Here is a 24183-nt window from a genome sequence, read left to right as displayed (position 1 = left end):
AAGCAGGAATCTTGAAGTTGTTGTGGTTTGCACACTACATGACTGATCAGCGATGGGAGGTCACACGTTATAAAATCTTTCACCAGGAGGAATCACAGACGTGTCTGTCTGGTCTCTGAACTATGTTTTGATTGACTGAAAGATGAGGCCCTTGGCCTTGATAACAGCTTGCATTCTAGCTGGCATTGTTTTTATATACTTTTCGACAGTCTCTTTTGTTATTGAACTCCAAATAGGTTCTAGCTGTTCCCACAGACTTGCTTTAGAGGAAACTTTTGCGCAATCAATCTTTGAACCTACTTCCAAATTTGTTCAATAGGATTCAAATCCGGACTTTGGCTTGGCCAGTCCATCAGTTCCAGAACTCCAGATTCCTTTCTCTTGGTCAAATAGTCTCTACACAGCTTTGAAGTTTGCTTGGGGTCATTGTCTTGTTGGTATATGAACCCACAACCAATCAGATTCAGTCCAGAAGGGATTCCATCATGCACTAAGATGTTGTGGTAGATGTTCTTGTCCATGATACCGTCAATTTTCACTAATTTGCCCACACCATTTCCATAAATTGAGCCCCATACCATGATGGAATCTCCACCGTGTTTCACTGTGGGTGCAACTGGCATGAAAACATTCTCCAGCTTTTCTGTGGACATAAACACGACGATGATCGAAGAGTTCAAACTTGGACTTGTCCATCCAGAGTACCTTCTCTCTGCCTGAAGATCAACAGTGGTCTTCCTTCTGCTTCACTTAACTTTCGTTTCCTGCCTCTTCCTTGGCACATTTTGTAAGTACCAGTCTCAGCAGTTGGCTCCAAAGCATACTGGACCACACTGTGAGAACACTTTATGTCTTTTCCTCTTTGTCTCAGAGACCATCAAGCTTCATGAAGTGTTTTAATGCGCACTCTTTCATTTTCAGTGAGCTCTCGATGTTTTACAATTTTGAACAGGAATGAAGAATTTCAAACTGAGTTCACCTTTTTAATACCCAAATTTGAGCCGGCTCACTGGGCTTCTCTGAGAAGTCATAAATTAATCAAGCATAACATTCAACCACTAAAACTATTTTTTCTGTTCAGGAATGCAAGTAAATAAGTATAAACAGTAAATTTGAAAATTCATGGATAACAATAGCATTAATAGCATTAAAACTATCATTTTGGTTAAAGAGCTTCTACAAACCGGTGTATTAACCATTACAGAAAAATAAAAAATGACTTTGGTAATTAACAATGCTGCAATTTAGAGCAGCTGAGGCATAAACTTCACATTGGGCGGAGGTCTAATACATTTGTTAAGCATTGTATATATAAAAATGAACTGGTCTGTCATTGTGAGTAAATAAAAATGATGAACTAAAAATATTTTAACAATGAATTGAGTTTAAATAATTTTCTAATTATCTCACAGAATATTGCTTCATTTAAATATTTATGAGATTGATTCACATTTATTTTAGAATTACTTATTTAATATTGAACACTCTGGGGCTCCATAGGTGGGTAAGTAAAAATCAGCAAATGAAAGAATGAATGCTTAGAAAATGTTAAAAAGCTGACGCGTCAGTTTAACTGTCAATGACATCACAAACGTTTTTTATTGAGGCAGTGACATTGTACAGCTATTTTAAATATTTCGTGCTGCAGTAGCTATGTCAAACCACACTGGTAAGGAAGTGAGGACAGTCAACTTCTGCAGACACACACACACACACACACACACACTACACAGTCACCCAGACTTTTATAGCACCAATTTAATCTTCTTCATCTTCCGGTTTACAGTGCGACAATAATTATCTCAGAATTAGAGTTGTAACATTTGTGTTGATCTTCTAATCACAGACACATTTTATCTCCATTGTTGTTCAATCACAGAAACATTTAAGAGCGAAGAAAAGGAATCATTCAGGTCAAAGGTCCTCAAAACCAATTCTACTAAACATTTTTGAAAATTTGGTCACTGCCTCAGTTTTTCCAATATGATAAGTTTTTCATGCAAGCGCTTCATGTTAAAATTTAAGTGTGTGTATGTCCAAAGATGTCCAAGGCTGCTCAACTACAACACAATCTATCTGAACAGTGTATTCTCATTGAAATACATCACCCAACTTGCAGGCAATGGTACTGTTTGAAAAAGAATCATAGAGCCAGAATCATTACTTTAATCTGATTGGTTCACAGGGTTAAGATGCCTAATTGCCCTGAATTTGGCCTCTCAGGTACAGCTGCTGCCCAGACTGTGAACCCCTCTAATAAAATATTTATGGTTAGGTTTAGTTGATGAGTGCTAGTTGTACTGAGGCATGAACATCAATTCAAGCAGACAGTCTTGTGGTCAGAGATCATCTTATCAGGTGGCAGTGTGAGCAGAAGCACACGTAATCGGTAAAAATATACTGACACACAAAAATTAATCCACAAATGCAATGCATGTGTGATTTTAGGCTTGACAGTCTTCTCAGACATAACCATAGCTACATCATGCTGCTATTCATGGTTATAAGAAGTGACATGATGATAAATAGGGCTCAAGTGTGTAGTAAACGTGCTCTGTTGTACTCTGTTGTGGATGGGCAAAACTTTTTGTGTGTTGTGGCCCTTAGTGCTGCAGCAGATTTTTGTCAGACCAGCCTCGGGGAGCTCTCGAGCAACATAACTCGCACTAACACTAATTTTTAACTCACAGCAACTTATGTCAACTGTCAACGTCCCTTAAAGGCTGGGTTATGATCACTGTAGCAGTCTTTGGGTTCACCAAGGTCAACGAATGATGCAGCCTGAGAGGAAGCGCTGCCTGAAAAAAGCCTCAACTAAGGCCAAGAAATTCCCATGGTGTCAGAGCAGCCCGCAAAATCTGAGAACAGGAATCTCTCTCCAACAGAGGCTCTCTCTGTCTCACTACACACACAAACATACATACATATATATATATATATATGTATATATGTGTGTGTGTGTGTGTGTGTGTGTGTGTGTGCTTGTATGTATATATGTCCAGGCTTTTGTGCCTTTAATGTGACAGGGCAACTGAAGTGAAGACAGGAAACTATGATGAAAGATGAAGATGGTGGATAACACACAGCAAAGGGACACAGGCTGGAATCAAACACGTGGCTGCTGCAGAGGACTGGCAGCCTCATCATACATAGAGTGCATGCTCTACCAACTGAGCTACACAGGTGCCCCAAATACCTTTTACTAGCATTTGTTATACTGGATATTTGAATGTGTGTGTGTGCATTACCTGGTCCAGTTGTATGAGCTGGGGGTACGCCCCAGGCATCTGGATGGCTATCTTCACTATGTCCTTCTGTTGTGGCATGCTGGCACCTCGTGACTCCACCACTCTGTAGCTGTTGATAATAAAAGACATGAATGTGTCAATATGAAGTGTCTCATGACGTTACATACAGGACATTATATTCCTTGATATCCCCTTATCAAAATGTCATGACCTTTACTACATGGCACCTTCATTCAGTACCAGAAACATGAGTAAATAAGTGTGAATCACAATGCTGTGAACCACAGATGCACATGCATCTACACACATTTAAACACACACCACCTCACAAACACTTGACCTCCATGGCAAATGTCTGCCTATCTCTATGTGTGTATCTTTCTACAAAGTTTGGTCGTGCTACATGAATCCATTCAGAAGGTTTGTGCTGTTTTGTTATACGCCACTCCCACTGCAACACCCCTTTTTTGCCAGCTGGCATGGACATGTAATCAGCAGTCCTTTGGCTCATGATCAACGTTTCCAATAAAACTTGTGCTCGTCTATGAATCCATTTGGATGTTATGTGCCTTTTTTTAGTAGGAAACTCCCCCTTTAAGCCAGCTGTAGGGCTGTGTATTGGCAAGAATCTGGCAATACAATATGTACTCAAATACAGGGGTTATAATTGAATACACTGTGATACATGGCAATGTACTGCAATACTGCAAGCAAACTGATATATTGCTTTTTTAAATCTAATTTTAGGAAAACCATCATAGTATAAAGAACACAGCACCATACGCATAACATTTGAGTTAAAAAAAAGTTTACTTTTGATGCATTCAGAGCAGTGAATAAAGATAACTGCACTGCTATTTAGGGGCCAAGGGTTCATGAACCAGGGCCACAAATCTTTACATGTATCACAATTATCATGATACAGTGATTTCAGAATCAATACAGTATCACAAAACATAATAAATCACGATGCCCAATATACAGATATAAAATAAGGTTAAGATAAACCTGACAGCTGTCTCTCTGTAAGGTGAACCGACAAGGCCAGTTGTCTCATGCATGACTCACAGTCTACTATCGTTTTCAATATGAAGCTCGGAAACACTGTGTTCCTCTTTCACTGTGTATTTATGGTGCATCGAATGAAGCTGAGAGAGCTTAACACTGCCTGTACATGCACTGTGGATTATTCAGTCTTTCTTCTTCCCTTTCCAACTCACACACTCATCATACACACTTCCTCCTCAGCCTTCAGACAGCATTCCCAGAGGATACAGAAGAAGCTGTTGTTGTGCTCCCAACCCTTCCCCCTTCCCTGTCGCTCAGCACATGGAAACAATACAGTTGGATCTGAATTCTTCTGTACGTTCGTGAGCTCACAATGAAAGAAAAGAGGCCGAGCTTGTGTCTGCTTGTGTTCAGTGTGATTAATAACCCACGCCCTCTAGTCTGCTCGATCTCTTGGATAGTTCACATACCATCACTCCCGTCTAAAAAAAAAAAAAAAAAAAAAAAAAAAAGCTCTCACAGTTTATGAGAAGTTTCAAAGCAATACTCCTGTCAAAACAACCACATGCCTTTACTGTCTTCTCACCTCACCTGCCCTGAGGCAGCGCCTTTCCAGATAAAGAGGACCAAAGGAAGAATGAACTGGGGAGGGCTATCTTTCTACAGCAGGATGGACTGAGGCTAGAGTCCTGCAGATTTTTTATAAGAATATGCAAACACAATCGCATCAGTTTTGTTTTTGAATCATTCACATGGATGCTGGTTAGAGCTGTACAATTTGGTAAAAAGTCACATTGCTATTATTTTGACTGAAATTGCGATATGTGATACAATTAGTGGATATGATCAGTTTTGCACTACACTTTTCATGTTCACAGAAAAAAATACTAAATAGTTAAATAAAACACTATTAAAATTGTGATGATGTGATGTTTATTGATATCTGAAGTAAACAAAAATGTTTCCTTTCATCTGGAGAACAAGAGGCCGTGTTCTCATACATTTTTCCATCTTCAAAAAATTGTGATTTGTTCTTGGTTCCGCGATTTCGGACACTGCATTTGGCTTTATTGCGATTCTATTGCAATTTCAATGAATTGTGCAGCCCTAATGCTGGTGCTGAAATCATAATCTGCGCTGGTGCCGAAGGTCAACTTCTCTGCAACAGCAAGACTTTGCAAGCAGCCTTAATCTTAAAGAGATTTGGGGGAATGCGGGTTTGTTCTAGAGCAGCTTATGAGTCAGCAAATTCAAGGGCGAACGCTAACTGTATAATGATGAATGTGAAACTGAGTCCATGTGTCTGTCTATCAGCTGAAACCCAAATTATTGCTTTGGTTGCCTTAAAAAGAATGAAAGGAGAGATAGCTTTGTTTCCTCACAGGTGTGTATTAATAGTGAAATGTAAAAGCTTAAAATTGGGGCTTGCACTACAGCTGTTAGGATGTTGTATTTGGCTATCCATTGGGAATGACTGGGATTCAGCTGATCTGCATGAATAGACCAACTTTATCACTCTTGGCTCTTACAGCTTCTACAGCTAGTTGTTGAAAAAGGCTGCCAATTTGAAAATTGGTTGGTCTACCACTTTGGCCCAGACAGAAATATCTCTAAATCTATGACAACCTCAATTCCAAAAAAGTTGAGATGGTTTGTAAAACGTAAATAAAAAGAGAATACAATGATTTGCACTTTACAACTTGTATTCAACTAAATACAGTTCAAACTGATAAACTTTATTGTCTTTTGTGATGATATGGGCGTGTGTTAGTGCCCATGGCATGGCTAACTGTCACATCTATGAAGGCACCATTAAAGCTGAACATACAGGTTGGAGCAACATGCTGCTACCCAGACGCAGCCTTTGTCAGAGATGTCCTTTCACCAAGGTGATGCCAACACCCATTCTGCATGTGTTACAACAGCATGGCTTTTTAGTAAAAGATTCAGCCAACAGACTTGCATTCCTGCAGTCCAGACAATAAATTAAGATAACTGTCTTCACTAACAGAAAAGGCAGCAACTACATTACTATAATTAAAATTCTAGACAATTTCTTGTCTTCTATCAGATTACCGTTAACATTAATCAATAGTCTATTGAGCCAGTTACAACTGTTGGGAAAATAAAACTTTCCGAAAATTTTTGTCCTGAAGGGCAATCGACAGTCAGATCAGTCAGAACAGAGAGTTCAAACATTAAATCCAGAATACTTGCAGCAGTCTGGGTTAACTGAGCCAGTGACAAAGCACTATTAACATATGTTCATCATGACCTGTCTGTACATGCTTCAGGCTTCATGCAACACTGGAAAGAGCTCAAGATGCACTGACATTCTCTCTTCATCACAACAAGACGGAGCTCGTTTCTTTGACTGCAAAACGAGACAAGCTTAGTAGGGGTTGTAACCTGTATTCTGACTCATCAAAGGTATTACATACTATTCTAAATCTAATTACATTACTGGCTGGAATACAATTAGACGACAAATATGATGTTAGTATTCCAAAAGTAGTGACTTGCCTTCAAACAGCTGTAACATTTCCTCAGCCTGAACAACACTATGAACTAGATAAAAGCCCTTGTTAAACGTGTTCTTGTACTTTTACGTTGAGACAACCCAGCTGAATTTGTTGTGCACTTCAGCATCTCTTCTGAGATGCTGATCAGTAAAAATGTTGAAGTTGTTTAATCATGTTTCCCTTTCTTAACTCAGCAGAAGAGAGAAGGGAGATTTTCATCTCTGTCTCCTCTCCATTGAGGTTAACCACTGAAGTGAGTGGGTCTGTGGTGTCAGTGCCTTTTTGTGAGGTCCCCTGAAATTAATAAGTGAAAACCAAAAGTGCAAGTCCTGTACGAGTCTGTCTGCTTTTTAATAGAAATGAAGTGTGTCTGTACACTATTCTCAATGACTCGATTCTGACTAATTAACTATTATTATAGTAATTTCTGCATTCAGGTTATCTACTCATTTAAACTTATTTTATATTAATTTCCAGTAAAAAGACAATTGGTTGTAGAGTTTAAACAATTAATCAGTTCACTGATCAACTAAATGACATCAATTTATCAGTAACAATTATAATTTGAGAAGGAAAATAGAAAGAAGCTATGGCTGCAGGTCATTGCACTATGTCTCCTGTCCTGTTTATTTTCTTATTAAAAAAAAAAAAAACTGTTAGGTGAACCAAAGATCCTCGGTTACACTGGTAGTAACTGTGTTTCTGTTCTGTGTGATACTTTTAGAGCATTTCTTTCAATTGTTCCACCAACAACGATATCATCGTCCATCGCTGTTTCATTGTGGACATCATCATATGCCAATTTAGTCATCGCCCTACCCTTAAATGTATACTACTAACCCTGTTAGTGTGATGTGATTGCTGTCATTGTTGTATGCTCAGGTTAAAGAGTTGGTTTTCATGATGCTGCTGGAAAGGAGCAGGGCCCCTTTTTGGGGCTAATAAATCAGATCTTGCAAAGACTCACACACACACTCTATCCAGTATTTTAAGCCGTATCCAATAGAGTTAACCAACCCTACATCGAACAAAACACTGTACTGTTACTATTTTTAAACATTTTATAAATGAAACGATAAATCGATGAATCAATAAAGCTTTTCTCAGATTAAAAAATAATGAAAATTGTAGCACAAGCATGTTTTCAGTTTTACTTTACAGGTGAGATTTATTTTGGGAGGAAATCATATTACCAACCAGTTGTAACTGAATTAATATATCTTTACTATAATGGGAAGATATGATAGCTACAGTGCAGGAAATACATTTAGGCATAAATACATTGTTTCCCCTTCAGGACAGAATAAGGTCTTTCACAGATATTCACAAACCACTCACTACAAAGTGGAGGACACTGATGTTAAAAAGCCAGACTTAAGTTGAACAGAATAAAATGTCCAACATGTCCAGCAGCTGTCGGTGCCTGTATTCTTCCATGAGCAGTTTGCTTCATTAAGCTTCAAACCACCAGCAGCCCAGACCTTTTGTTAGCCTGCAGACTCACCAGTGAGTCTCAGACCCCCTGGACTGACAGACCCCCTCCCTACCCTCTGTGTGTGTGTGTGTGTGTGTGTGTGTGTGTGTGTGTGTGTGTGTGTGTGTGTGTGTGTGTGTGTGTTTGAAGGGGGAAGCTCTCAGCTGCCTGAAATTCCTAACCTGACAGGGTACTACCACCACCACACACACAAATACTCACTTTAGGCTTCTATTGTGGATTCTGACTTTTTATTTTAAAGAAAAGAAAAGAAAAAAATACACTGAGAAGATATAAATGTTACACTGGAGAGTAAAATTTGGTTAAAGTTACAATAACATAATTCTATTCTATTCAATGTAATTTAGGTGCATCTGAACAGTGTAAGCTAGTTGTCATGTGCTGCTGTTTAAGTTCACAGTTTCAGCTAACTGTGGTTAGAAGTAAACGATAGATGCAAAGACAGATAAAAATAGCACCTGAACTGTTTCTTATTTAAAACTGGGATGACTGCAGTTAAATCTCGTTGAAAACACAAAGTACAGGACAGGACAATGTTGTGAAAGAAGTGTGAGAGTCAGCTGCAGTGCTTTTTTTTTCCCAGACTGCGTCCTACCTGGTTTGAAAAGACGAGTCGAGGGCTACTGTCCTGCAGGAACCGCCGCAGTCGGAGCGAGAAGCATTTGCAACTTTCTGTTTCCCCTCAGATGAAATTAACTCAGTCCACAAGAGTGACTTTTCTCAGATAAACATTTGAACTGCCCAAAAAACAGGAGGAACTCCTTGCAATAAGTTTTCTGGAATGATTAGTTGGCTTAAAAGTTCCGGGTTGGTTGGAGTCGTGAAGTCGAGAGTTTGAGTTAAGATAACCAGATTTAGGCGACTGGTTTCCGGTTGTGTCTTTCAAAATAAAAACCTTCCTGTCGAGTCTGTTTTAATGTAAGCATTGGCGTGAAAATAGTGTCAGCGACAAAAGAACTGTCGCCATTTATTTGCTCGGTGTCATTTATTTTCATTCATGTGCGTTCTTTTAACAGTTTACCTTCAACCATCACAGTGTGCTTCTTTAAAGACCGCGAATAAGTAATTTTATTCCTTGCGCGATACAAAGCTTTTATTTTGAAGGTAATATAATATAAATTCTGGAAATGCTATTGCTGCTTATCATGAGCTAGACGAGCTTTTCTTTAATTTCCAAGAACTAGGAGACGAACTAATTCAAAGTTCCGGGTCGGGTACAGCTGGTTACAGCCGCCCCCTGCTGTCCCTCCTGTCTCCATCGAGCGTTTTGTCAAAACTAGTTTCACTGCTTCTGTTTCACTGTTGTTAACCACATGGACATCTGGGTGGTTATTGGATCAGACACGAGCAACATTACTGCGCTGATTACTAAGACATCCCTGCACTTCATGCCTCTCTTATGAAGACCTACAAGTGTATTTCTTTTAAAGGCTGTGCCTATATAATGGAAAACTGACAGTAGACAGCTGACAGGAAATGTGGAAAGGAAGAGATAGGGAATACAACTCATGTTCCCAGCTGCAGTCAAACAGCACCTCAAGGCCACCAGGATACTCCACATAGACGAATAATTTTCTAAACCATAATGTAGTTTACATTTTGACATCATGTCAGTATAGGTCCGTATGACTCATACTAACTGTCTGTATGCAATAAGCCATTCATTGTGCATCATAACTTGATGAGGCTTTCAATGGATGGTAAATGTATAGCCCAAGGGCCAGAACCAGCCAACCAGAGGGTCGAATCTGGCTTCCTGGGTGACTTTGCAAAGTGTAAAAAATTGCAGAGCAGTCATAGACCACTAACAAAAATCATGGATGTGGTCATATTTAAAGAACACTGAACAGCAGTTTCAGTACAAAATAATACGTATCAGACTTCTGTCTTAAAACAACCTCTTTGGATGCCTGTTGCTTAGCTCTGCCAAAACTGTGGTTTTGTAAATGGTTTAAAAGGCAGGGTTAATTTACTGTTCTTCCTCATTAGCTACCCGTTTAGTTTGTGCTGTGTGGTGACCAGTGGCCAGTGTTACTAAACAGGAGTGGAAATGTACAGAAAATTAAATGATTTTCTAGATCAATCATTCCCAAAGACTGGGCTGGGACCTACAGGTGGGTCACATGAGATTTTATTTGGGTCCCAAAATAATTAAAAGACTTTGGAAGAAATTTGTGGTTTATTTCTGCAGTACATCTTTTATAACACATTTAAAATGTGTGTTATTTTACTGATGAGAGGAAAAACAATAACCTGTTAATTCCATCTAAATTAAGTTATCTTGTCTAATTTATGAAGAAGGCTAAAATCTTGTTTTCCCAATAAGAGGAAATAAAAACAATGAGATTGGCTGTTAACTTAGACAAAATGACTAAATGCTTCATTTATGCACAAATGAACTCTTCCCAGTATTTACTGATAAGGCTTACTGTGAATTGGGTTGCCATGGTTTGCCATTCTTAAAAAGAGGGTCCCCAGGAAAAATGTTTGTGAAACACTGTTCTAGATGACTGAATGTGGAAAAGTTGAGACGTTGTTGAAATTACCCTTATTTTCCTAACATCTCAGGCTGTTTTCAAAATGTACCCATACTGCTTTACACTAAAGCAATGAAAAAATGGAGGTGTTGTTATTTATAGATTTTTATGCAATGGTTTTACTGGTCTGGTTCACTTGAGATCATAATGGGCTGTATGTGGCCCATGAAATGAAATGAGATGATACTCCTTCCTTAAAGACACCATACTACATACAGATGACTCGGCTATATGTTGACCAATGGAGCTGAAGGGATAAAACAGCCTAATCTCAGGATCCTATTGCCATTATATTTAACAGTTCAGCCTAGTTAATTATTAGGTCTTCAGAAAGCCAGCTGTGGGACTTCATCTGAGGCCTGAGCACAATGGGAAAGAACTCATGAAACAGCCATGAATCCTATAAACACTAAGTCACAAGAGCAAATTTAATTCTGTCCATTCAATGACATAGCTGTCACTGTACTGTCACATGCTTACAGCAGACCAGAATACCGTTCATTTAATAGAGCCAGTGTTAAACAGCACATACTATCTCACATATTATCCAGTGGCGTGAGTATAGACAGCATAGGCAGTGCAGCTGCACTGGGGCCCGTAGATAGAGCAGGCCTTCCTCCTTTGCAAATGATTCAGATTGCTGCCTCGGAAACATACTTTTATTCAAAGAACTCAATTTAAAATGGTATCATTTGCCAGGCTATACATGATCATATGATGAGACAATACAAGGTAGCTGTCGTGGATTTTATCCTTTGCCCATACGTCAGAAGAAGGAAGTACACAGGAGCCCAATATGTCTTATGCTCAAACTAATTTAATAAGACTTGATCCTGGAGAATGAATGAATAACCTGTACACAGTTGGTACTGATGTTCCCTTCAGTTCTGGAGTTTCAGTCCTCTGAGATAGTCTTTAAACATTCACAGACAAGGTCATGATGAACCTATGCCCAAATAAGGTCAGGCCCAACACACTGAATCCAAACACAGGAATTATGAATACACAAGGTCTGAGACCACAGGTCAACACCCCTGGCTCCACAGCTCAGGATCAGTGTTACAGATTACAGATTAGTTACGTCTTCTCCGTTCAGAGAGACAATGTCTCTCTGACCTTAGCCACCATAGCAACACTATCAGGCTGTTCCCTTGTTTATCTGAAAGGAGAAGACAGCTGTATCTACTGTCTGGAGGAGAGACAGTATGTCTCTTCAAAGTTAGTGTAGGTCTCTCAATGGCTCCAAGGCCTTAGCATGTGTCAACAACACATCTGAGCACCATTTCAGGATTCTCCCTAATTGAACCTTGACAGCATACATATTGTTACAGGAAAACCTGTGATGCACATTACCAAGGAAACCGGACAATACACACAAGAATACCAAAGTGTTTATTTTGTTTCATTTGATGCAACTACAGCTTAGCAATGTGAAAGTGAGCTTGATAAAAACAGTCTGTAGGATTGAGTCTCGCACGCCAACACACATTCACACACACGATTCATTCAACCCATTACTGTTGAACTCCCTGGCTGCTCTACTGAAGGATTAGGCAAACTCACAAACACTGTCCAAACACAGTGACTGGCTACTAATCAAGGAATGGATGAGTAGCAACCAATCTGTCCACAGTGATGTAAAGTGCAACAATGAGACAGGACGCTTTGATAAAGCAGAAGGTTTCGTGGATAAATTCCTTTAACTATGACGTTCAGCCCCAAATTAGTAGCAGTAATAATATATCTATCAGGTATAAAAAAATAAATGCTATTCTATACAAGCAGTAGAGAGGGATATACACCGTACATATTATACATACATACACGTCATCCAGGGCAAAACAGCACATAATTACACACACAAAAGAAGGAAAGCACTGTAGAAACATGAATGTTATCATCCTGAACTGCTACTCACCTGCCCCCTGCACAGAGAGAATGATTAGAGTTTAAAAAATTACATTTAGAGTGATAGGCAGTGTTTCATTTACCAGAAACAGAAAGGAAAAACTAATGAATAGGGATCTGTGCCAAATATACAAAATAAGCAAAAACAGGAGCATTTTCATGACATGGCGACTATTATCCACTGCATCAGTAAAAATACATCAGAAATACATACATGTCCTTTTACATACAAATGAACTCATACATGGTATTCATATACATACATTATAATCGAAAGACAAAGAAGTCATTTTGGAGAAGGGAAGAAGCTATTCCTCTGATGTACACCAGTTAAAGGACCAGAGTGTAGGATTCAGTGGCATCTAGTGGTGAGCTTGCAGATTGTAAACACTCATCTAACCCTAGAGCCAGTGTTTGGTTTGTCTGTTCTGAGCTACTGAAGAAGCATGCTGGCCCACACCCCCTGTAGATATAAAGGGCTCATTGTAGGAATGCACCGATACCACTTCCTGTCAGATCAAGTACAAGGATAAGTACTTAAATTTGGGTACCTGAAGATGCTGAGCACAGAAATGACTACTTAATAATCACATTACAGGTCTTACAGGGGTTTTAAAAACATGTTCAACTTCAGATGTTGCTCACTTTCTAGATGTAAAAAACTGTTGCCGTGTCCTGCTGCTGGTGTAACTGTGGTACATTTTTGGGTTGGATTATTTATATTAAGCTTTTTGTTCCTTTATAGGCTGTGGAGTTTCCTGTGTACATTATCATTAAAGGTAATTCCACATTATTATGGACTTGCAGAATTAAATTTACAGTTACTATGACGTTACAGGTGATAATTATTTCATTATCATTTGCAGCACATTATTTTAATAATACATTTATATTGCTAATTACTTCCTACCTGGAGGGACAGGTATGAGTGTAACAGTGGAGTGTTTACCCTGCTGTGAACCTGAGAGAGTTAAGTTGAATGTACTGCGCTGTCATGCTGTTTTGGTGAAGATTAACAGAAGAATAAAGACAAGTATACAAAGAGAAGTTGTAGCCCACTTATTACCCACTGCCAGGTCTGGAACACACTAATGACCAAGAAAAGAGCATTACAGACCTGCAGCAGTGGTGTTTTTTCCTTTGTCTTTGGATTAATTAGCTGAGGCATTCAAACTAGTGTTACGCCTGACAGGACTTATGGGACAGTGGTTGTGGTCTACAGGTGCATGTGAGTTTGAGACTGTTAAACAGATGTAAGGACAGCTGCCAAAGAAAATTGTTTGTGTTAAAGCAGCTACCTTTTGTGACTTCTTATTAGTTGTGATGGTATTGGAGTGGGTTTATGAGTACAGTACTGAACCAAGACCTGATACTGGAATGGTATTGGTGCATCCCTAAGTCATTCTAAGATAGTGAAAACACAATTCTAATTTTCATGTGATTATACACTCATGAAAACATACTTATGAATATCATATTAAATTTCTGCCGATAAATCACTATAAATCATACACACTGGACCTTTAAGTTATATATAAATCAGAGCCAATAAAAATCTGCAAGGTACAAAAGTCCAGAGGCAAAAATGAAACAGAAAGCAAGCCTATTCTTATAATCAAACACCTCAGTGTAAAAATGGCAATACTGAACCAGTTAAAGAATGAGGTAGCCATAATGTGGAGCTTAGAGGACACACTTTATTTCATTTTAACAAGCACCTTATTGACCTAAAAGTGATAAATGGTAGAATTCTAATTCTCCTGCATTATTTTGGTGCTTGGCTCTTTGTGTCACAAAGTTTACTGGCTTCAGTAACTCAACATTAGGATCCTTTTTCTCCAACTGGTACACTTCAAACACTGAAATGTTTAATTCCCATCACTTAAAACAAAGCACTTCATACATACAGTATGATCTGTCTGGTACCTTTGTTTATTTGCAAATTTATTGCTCTGCCTGCTTTAAAAATGTAGTTCATTAATACGCCATAGTTTTGTGTGCTGGTAATACAAAATATATATTCTCTATGTACATGAGGACAGTGCATATTTAACCAGCTGTGTTTAGACTCAAGCCATGCGTGAGCAGCTGCCGGTGATAAAGGCTGTGCTCCGTTTGTCTGCCATGACTCTTTACCTGATAGGAAAAAGGTTTCTCTTTTATTTTCCCGGAGACATCTGACTCAAGTTAAGAGAGCGTTCAATACAAAACTCAAGCATTCACACAGACACACAAGCACACTCTCGTAAAGTGTGCCCACACATGTTCGCTCACAAGCACACGGGAAAGCTGATACACAAACATAACGTTTTATCATACATAACAATCCAAAAATATAATTATTTGTCATTTGTTTCGACTGTTTCCTTGGAAAAGCATTAAGTAAAATGTTTTGTTCTCGTCTGTATTTCTTCACAAAGCTGTACATCGAGCTACTGTCTGACTGAGCTCAGCTTGAGCTCACCTTGTCAGTGCAGAGGTGTCCGTGAACGCTAATCAGATCATGTTAGCCTTCCTGCACCTCTTCTCACCTTCAATGTCAGTGAGGGGGGGACATCTTGGAGAGAATTAAGGTAGATTAGCCTGTTTAGGAAAACTGGTTCCCACTCTGACAATGATCTCAGGGGTCAGAGGTTGAGAATAGGGACGTCAAAGAGGTCACACAGGCCTTCTGTCTCATCCAGGTTGTATATGTAGTCATGGTCGCTGGGTGGAGGGGACAGGCGGAGGAGCGGCGAGAACACTGGAATTACATCAGACAAAGTAAGAGATGAGACGTGCAGGACGAGTAAAAGCAGGCCCTGAGTCAAAGTGCTGAAATGTGTTTATTATTATTTATTATACATAAACAAATCATTTTCTTTTATTCTAATAATTTGTCCATCAGTCTGCAAACAAACTCACCTTCTGATGACATCAAATCATCCAACAGATCTCCACTCATGATCTCTGTCAGAGAGAGAGAAAAGTGGTATGTTGGTAAGAACCACATACTTGATGGAGGAAAAAAAGTTAATTGTGTAACACTAAAGAGGGGTTTACCTTTAGTTGGATCAAACATGTCAGAGAGCTCTTTGGGAAAGTCCAACACTAGAAGGGAACCACAGCAAACATTTCAGCTTCACAGTCACTACTTTACACTTGATTGTATATTATGGACATTGAAATTTTCCTTATACTATGACTTATGGTCCTGTATGAAACGTAGCCTTTTAAATAAAAAAAGCTCTGCATTAATCAGGGCAGACATTATACCACAGCCAAATGTCCAGTGCTATGGATGCCCCAGAAAGTGGCTGTAATGCCCCTTCTACCAACGCGCAACTTTGTTGCAGCCCATTTTGAACTGGCTGTTATGCCCTTAAAAGAAAGATCAGGATTTGACACCCACTGATGCTTGTGAATGTTGTGGAACTTCTTGCTTTTCATTTTGGCAAACATGAACAAGTTACAGCAGCCACAGAGCCTGTGGTGTTTCTTCTAGAGCTTTGGCATGTCGCCTATTTTTTCCTTGTGACGCACTGTTCTTAGAAAGTGAAAATGATCCATTGATAGTAATATCGACATCACAGCAGTAATAGGATGCTTTTCTATACAATTTTAATGTCTATATGTGTAGAATATGTCAGACATGTCTGGATTATATTGACGTGGAACTGACAAGAGGGTTGTCGACATATGACGCATTTTATCTTGTGTTTCTTGGGTTACGTGTTGTGGCGGACATGTAAGAAATTATATTTCTTAAAGGGAGTTCGTTGAATATTTTCCCCAGAGAGCACGGCGAGGTTTGGTTTTATTCTATGCAAGCCCATTTCCACCGGTGCAATTAAAAAAGAAAGATCCTGTAAGTCATAAAAATTAGAAACATTATTGAAACAATGACCTAGTATCTCAAAATAATGAGATAGCACAACAACAATGCCAAACTTTATCAAAGTGATAACTTAGTATCTAAGTCATTATATTTATTTTCAATAAGTTTCTCATTATAATAATTAACAGGATATTTTTTCCATCAAACTGGTGGAAATGCTCATCCATAAAATTCAAACTGCTAATGCTGTATGTTATCATTTTGCCACAACTAGAGAAACGCAACGTAACTGCTAATGACATTGACTATGTTTATCCACTGGTTTTATTAAAGGTTTACAGTCTAATAATAATAATAATGACAATGAATCACTGTGTATTAGATGTGATCCCAATGACATATATGACACCACACTTTGGGAAGAAACCAATGACAATATATCAAAGAGTGGCTAAGAACAGAAAAGTAAAATATTGGTCATCACCAGCGTTGTCATCCGTGCCAAAACATTCTCATCTTTTCAAATCAGCATTCCAGAGGGAGAGATTCAACAGAGTTCAGTAACATGTAAAACTCACATTCAGAGGGATCTGACTTAATTGGTTCAAACACTGCAGAAGCAGAGGAGGATGCAGATCCATCCAATGAGGCTGAAGACTGTAGTTGCTGAGTAACTGTAGCCGGTGTATCTGTTGTTGGGGTGAGCGGCGTGGTGCTCGTCACTTCTGAAATAAGTGAGAGATAAAATAATGTTGGTTCTTGGCCTTGTATTACAGTGCATCACAAATGGTTCAGTGTAAAATACAATAAGAAAAAAAAGAACTGTAGATCTGTTTGATTACTTAGGAAATTGTTCTTAGACAGATGGGAAGCTCAAGTATTGTTGCGTAAACATTTCAACTCATAAATACACTGTCCCTCCCTACCTGTCACTGAGGCTGTCTGATTGGCTGCTGTAGCTGACGATGTGGCAGGAGCAGGTTTCACAGAAGTTGGTGGAGCTGCTTTGGGGACCTGGAAGGTGGAAAGATGAGAGAAGGAAGAAGAGGAAAGTCAAAACAATGCATGATGAAAAGACGTGTCAGTGTTGAATAATTTTTCAGTAGTGATTAAGCATTTGTGGACACTATTTCAAACACGAGTGTTATATGAATAAAGAAAACTTGAAGAAAAATGTTGCCGTCTTGGGATCAATGTTTATGTGAAGACCCAGTCTCCTACAGTAAACAGATCAATACATAAGTAGGACTAATTGTATAGAGAGAAAGTTCATATCAGTGTGGACCTGGGAGGCAGCAGTGGGCGGCTGAGAGGTAGGCGTCGGTGCTGGGAGGCTTTGAAGGACATCATCTGGAGGAGGGACGGGCAAAACAACAGGAGAGGCACTGGACGGGTCCTTATTGACCAGCAAAACCTCGATGGGACCAGATGAACTCTTGAGACGGATCTGGTATTTTCTCTGACCATTGAGGACCTGGATGAGAACATGTATACCCAGCCTGAGACAATAGACAAAACAGATAGCTGGACGAAAAGACAAAAACCACACACGACTTACAGATTCTGGTATGGGAACTTCTAGTTGTGTGCCAATGGGAGCACGAATTGCTAGGAGCGTGTCTCCTGAGGAAGGACAGATATAGGCGATGAGTGATGGAAACTGTGTTTGAGACTGTCAGCAAACAAAAATGTCTATAAAAGTTGAGCATTTGAAACACTTACCTTTGAAAGCTCCACAGAGGTCTTCATGTTTTACATACGCCATAGTGTGAATGTGTTAAGGGTCCAATTCCAGTAACAATCATGTTTGAACATTAAATGAGTAAACATTGTTAGCAAAAGCCATTTCATCTCCAGGATGGCCGGTTAACCAAGGACATGATGGTTTACTGAATACTTTATACTTTGATTTATTAATAGGATACTCCCGAAATGTAGTTTTGCACTTCCAAGTTGAGACAGCAGAGGCTGAGAGATCCTGACTTAGAGTCTCTAGTATGAGTCAACCTTCATAAATGCTGAACCTTACAAATCCTATAATGAAACTAAATAGCCTCTGATGACATAATCAGGGTTATTTATTCAAACTTTAGAAAGCTTGCTCCAGAGTCACAGAAGGAATTGTACAATTACTTTTAGAGCGGCCCTTTAAATGACCAAGACAGAAAGCCTCAATGTGAGCTGTGTGGGTGACAGATCTGGCAGAATCTGTGGGGATGTATACCCAGGATTATCCCCTATGAGATGCCAGATGGTGTTGAGATTGGATATGTTTCACTGTGTCATTGTGTCTACTGTTGCTTTGTGCCACATGCACAAACCTAAATTCTGACCATTGGTGGTTTTCACAAAGCATATAATAATGAGTATTTCAAAGTAATTCTTCATGGCATGTTTGCAAATGGTTGCATAACATTTTCACATAGTTTGACGCTGTTGTCTGGGTTCTTCAGGAACATTTCTCGTGATAAAATTGGCTGTCTGTCCTGTACAAGAAAAACCCCTGGCTGTCGTCTACATCAGTACCTACAGTCTTTGTTAGTCAGCGATTTGGCACTGCTCTGAGCAACACCTATGAGCCTGCAAATTCACTTAATATTTCCAATCAGCAGGTGAAAGTTACAGTACCATTATTGTCAGAAAACCCTTTAGTACAGCTGCCATGGCACTACGGAAATAAAAGAATATAAACAAAACTGTATCACTGGGGATTAAGTGAAAAGCCACCAATTTTAGATCAGTTTACTAGTCATAAGGAGTACTGCTCAACTTGTGAAAACAGTTCATTAATGTCATCTGGGTAGTAGATATAGTCCAGATCTGATACTCGGTATCGATGTCAATCCGATACTGGCTAATACCACTCCTTCATGGGAGTAGAAAATTTATGTCACAATTTAAGCATGATATTTTTTAGATGGCTGATTATGGTTTAGTATTAATATCAGCAGATACTCAAGGTTGTGGTATTGATATTGGCATTGGACATGAAAAAGTCACAAGGGTGTCACAAGGATTATCCTGGCTAGGCTTAAAAAAGAACCAAGGATGGGCAAATCTTTTTAAGCACAGTCATCGACAGTGATTTAGAACACAACAGAATAAATTCATGGCTGATGAAAGTGTCACATTAAATCAGCACTGACCAGAAGCTATATTACTGAAAAAAAAATCTAGCTGTAACATACACATAAACACAACAAAGCAGAGAAGGATATGGGCTGTTGTTGGAGTCGTCTGTGACATTCTTGATGCTCTGTTGGACCCAGACTCTCTGCTGGTCCAGCTCGTGTTCCCTGAGAGCCAGGTCATCAAGCTCGGCCTTCAGATCAATCAGCTTATCAGCTATCTCTCTGGTGTTACAGCCAGGCCCTACGCCCCTGAAACACAAACACAAACACATGGTCATGTATGGGACAGACAGCAGGCAAAGACAGCTTCACACACTCAGGAGCACACATGCTGTGTCTTAACAAAACAAGATGTATCAGGTCTACAGCAGGCTTGAAATAATGCTTTCTTTAGTGATCTATTACACAGTTATAGGGATGCTAATGATAACCATTAACTGATGAATCAATGTTAAAATTTTAAGCTTATTATTATTATTAAGTCTGTAGAATATGACGTGTCAGCCAGGACATCTCTGGAGCGCAACAATATTTAATCTAAAATGGCATTCTGACACACTTTTGATCTTTAACAAATATAACGCCTCCTGCAATTTGAAAATTGCATTAGGCCATCTTTTGATTTTGATAAAATTTTGATTCATTTTTCTGTCTTCCTTAAGACATTTTAACATGTCAAAGTAGAGAAAGGTTAAATTAAATTATTGATGGCTGAATGACATTTAGCTGCTTCAGTTTCAGGGTCCTGGTGTTGTGCATGCTTGCTCATTGTCACAGCTTACAGGGACAATTGAATAAAACAGAGCCACTGTAAATGATATTAATAACACCTACAATGTTCTGAGTTTCACTGTCAAAATGTAGAAAGTCAAAAAATACCAGTTTGAGGGAACTATGAATGAAATGGCTACAGTTGATACACAGTTCATTTGATGGGGATGCAAACACATGCTAATTACAGCTAAGATCTGGTAAACTCGCTATTTCAAATCCAATGTGCTTGACTACAGAGCCAAAACAGCAAAGACATATGTCACTGTTCCTCGACTTGAAATGTAAATGCACAGCACTTTTACACATTTGTATTTGCAAGGTTGTAATAGCACACCTGCTGTAGTCAGGTGTTTTTCTATTGTTCAGGACATTTTATTATGTTGATATGAAATGATTATGTAGATACTTTTTTTTTAGTTTTCTATATATTAATGGAGTGTCTTTGGTGAATAAAAAAAATGACTTACTTCCATTGGATGCTGTTCTTGGACTTCTTCTCTATCAGTCCAATTCCCTCCAACACATTAGTGATATCATAGATACGCCGTTTCTGCCGCACTGCCAGGGTGTCTGCCGCCTGAATGACAGGACAAAAGAAATGACAACAGAGATTATTGGCATCTCCTTTAGTAGGTTCATAGACAGCAGTATCTGTGCCATTGGGTTTGATGCACTGCACCCAAAAACCATGAGGTTTCACCACCCATCATATGAAAGTGTCATTTAACTTCCTGCCCAACCCAAACTCTTGGTGTTTAACAAACTAATGATAACCATATGGCTGTTGCTGATAAGCCTAAGTTTTGTCATCAGTCCTGGTGGATTAGGGTGCAAAATTAACTTTTTTTTATCCACTGGCCAAATGGCTAGTGAATGTTCAAATTTTACCTGCCACTCAATAGATTACCAGCGTTCCTTTGGCTGGGCAGTGAAGCAAATTTATCAGCCACCTGCATATTTTTGCAGCATTTGGCTGGTGCTAACTTTGTGTCATGCTGCAATGGAGTCAAAGACCTGCTGAATGACAGCCAATAAATGGTAAGGCAAATTCCATAATTTCATTATGACTGCATGCAAAATAAATGTAAGGTTAACTGGTAAGTTAGGTAATGTTTCGGTTAACTGTAGTTTAATGAGGTTTGGCTTTTTTTCCCCAACAGTGAGACTCCAATCAGAACAGAGGTTTGATATTACAAAACAGTACAAAACACATTTAAAACACAGCCATGCAATCGGGTGTGAAGTCATTGTATCAACTCATTGAGTTTACTGTGAAAAGAGAAAAAACTGTTCTATTATACAATGTAATGCTTGACTGGTCAAGCTGCCATCTGGTTTAATGTTTCAGTTGAGAAAAAAAAAACATGTAAGGCAGCGTTTGTTACAATGTTTCTATTTATATCCTAGTTTGACAAGTGTATTAACATGTTTTGATAAGTCTGGGCTGCAGGACAAACCCCATTTGTATAGTGTTTGAGTTCAAGGCTTTTTAAGTGTTAGAGGCACCGGCTGAAAAGTGTAAAGATCAATTTGCCCTAAGCAGCGTTATCTTATTAAAGGTAAATACAAATACAAAGTAACTTCGCTCAAGTGGCTGTCACTGAAAGGCTGCTGTAGGATCATAGATTTGTTTTAATATAATATCTGAACAGCTCATTAAGAGAATGGTGGCCTAAACTGGTGTAAAACCCAGCTAACGTTAGTTAATGTACATGTAATTGAAAAGCTGATGCATAGTCGTTAAAAAAAGAATATAAAGTAGCTCAGTGACTACATGTCGTCAAATGACAAAGGCATTATCAATCAAAATAAAGTTGTTCATGTGTGAAGTTGCAGCAGCGTTAGCTCAAAAGGGAACGACAAAAGCTGACCCACTTTTTTAACTTTGAATCTGCAGGGGGCAGAGTCTGAAAAGTTGACCAGTGTTCACAAAGTTCAGTTTGTAACCTAACTTTGCTCCCTTAGAGAAACGACACAATAACATGACACAGCATTAAAGCTGGGGTTTAAACGTAACCGAGGAGTGTGAGAAAATACAAAGCCATAAGACATACCGACCATTCAAGTTAGCCTGTCAGTTGGCTAGGCTAGGCTAACAAGCAAGCTAGCGAAAGTGCATGTAACCTAACGACAGCGGGCAGGCTCAAAATGACATGTGCTAGCTAACAACAAAGACTCTGGGTTGCATGCTTACCGCTTTCAGATCCAGCACCCCGTCCTTTGCCTCCTGTAGTAAAGTCACAAACTTGGTCGTGAGCAGTCCCAGGCTCTTTTCGTGCCTGCTCGGCGTCTGTGGCTGCAAAGAGTCCCCCACAGCTCCCAGTTCGCCTCTGTTACTGGCCGACTCCAGCTCCATCATCACTCGGGACCAGCTCCGTACTTCCCCCTGCCTCCCCAACCAAACCCAGCCAGCGAGCCCAGGAAAGCACGCCCCACCACCGCAGTCAGATAAACAGAAGGCCGGGGGCGTGTGGGGCCGATAACAGGTGTTTAATTACCTGCTCCGACCTGATTTGCTCCAAATTATTTCAGTATATCAAGCTAAACAGTGAACAGCCTCAGTACGATGATTCAATGAGCGAGCAGTCGATGAAGAGAGCCGTTGGCCACGCGAGGTATGACGGGACGGTTCAACCGTCCCAGGGAGCGTCTGCGAGTATACACATCAGTTCAAAAGCGTGGTTAAATCAAGACTGTGTTCATAAAAGCATGTGTAAACATTAAATAGTTTATAATCCATTGGTGTATTCTATTGTGATTTAAGGTTATTTATCTGTAAGGATTATGTGTTGTTCTTTTTCAGGGAGGTAAAAAAAATTAGGTTTTCTGTATACACGTATGAGGGCTATTTATACACAATCCCTTATCCACTCAAACTTGAAGAAAACACACGCACGCGTTCATGTCGTGCACGGCCACGCGTGCACACTACACACACGCGCAGGCACAGTTTGAAATATATGTATATATATTCATGGAAAAGGCTTTTGCTGTAGCCAGCTTTTTTCCAGTATGCAAGTTCATATTTTCTATATTCTATTTTAGATTGCATAGTAGTCAGCCAGGAATGCCATTTATGTTAATATTAAATAAATAAATACATACATACAACCTTTATGTATTTAACGGGACTGATATTTCATAATTCCGCATTTATTTATTTCAGGGGACTTTAATTTCACAGCGCCACATGTATTTACTTCTTTATTTTAATATTGACGAAAATGGTATTTAGTCAGCTTCTAGCTGAGAGACTGTAGCTTATCACTAAAATATTATATATAATATATATTATATGTATTTTATATCTAATATCAATATTGTACTATGTAATATAATAATTTTTTTAGCTACTTAAATCAATTAAGTATATACTCTGAAAAGCTTAACTTTGATTAAATGGCAAACAGAGAAAGTTTGAAGATAAGGATATTTGAAAAAAAAAAAATAAACAAAAAAACAAATCAAGAGGTAGATTAGCTTGGCCACATCACTGCCACCCTCTGCTCACCCTCTGTAGGAGCCAGATGGAATTTACCTTGAGTATGTTAAATTAATTCTCAAAGATTCAACTTAACTGATTTGGCAAAAATAAATCCACTGAACTGATATACATATACATTACTTCAAATTAAAGTTATACTTCATAAGCTTTTTTTTTTTTTGTCTGGTTTTTTTTTTAATTTTTTTTTTTACATCTTGAGAGGGTTTTGTAATAGAAGGATGTGAATCTCTTTGAGATT

General features: G+C 38.9%; 2 protein-coding genes across 2 annotated transcripts in view; both read right to left on the bottom strand.

The window, feature by feature from the left end:
• elmo3 (engulfment and cell motility 3) overlaps positions 1–9124 on the bottom strand; it is a 29908-nt gene extending 20784 nt beyond the window's left edge. Inside the window, exons 1-2 of the mRNA XM_084734152.1 lie at positions 8869–9124; positions 3249–3357 (exon numbers count right to left, since the gene is read on the bottom strand). Of these exons, the coding sequence (XP_084590278.1) occupies positions 3249–3326 (78 nt within the window). The 5' untranslated portion in view covers positions 3327–3357; positions 8869–9124. The remainder of the gene's footprint in view (positions 1–3248; positions 3358–8868) is intronic.
• A 5271-nt stretch (positions 9125–14395) lies between these two features.
• e2f4 (E2F transcription factor 4) lies at positions 14396–23062 on the bottom strand. The gene is made up of 11 exons (XM_084734609.1): positions 22635–23062; positions 20908–21017; positions 19755–19915; positions 18258–18302; positions 18094–18158; positions 17821–18009; positions 17462–17549; positions 17114–17260; positions 15761–15808; positions 15623–15667; positions 14396–15461 (listed from the first exon to the last, which is right to left on the bottom strand). Exons 1-11 carry the CDS (start codon positions 22797–22799, stop codon positions 15346–15348), a joined length of 1179 nt encoding a protein of 392 aa, XP_084590735.1. The 5' UTR covers positions 22800–23062; the 3' UTR covers positions 14396–15345.
• Between the last annotated feature and the right edge of the window lie 1121 nt (positions 23063–24183).

Source organism: Lutjanus erythropterus, chromosome 13, assembly GCF_056507025.1.
Source record: "Lutjanus erythropterus isolate fLutEry1 chromosome 13, fLutEry1.hap2, whole genome shotgun sequence".
NCBI classification, from domain to species: domain Eukaryota; kingdom Metazoa; phylum Chordata; class Actinopteri; order Lutjaniformes; family Lutjanidae; genus Lutjanus; species Lutjanus erythropterus.
The sequence above is the reverse complement of the archived record's forward strand: the minus strand, read 5'-3'. Positions and strand labels throughout refer to the sequence as shown.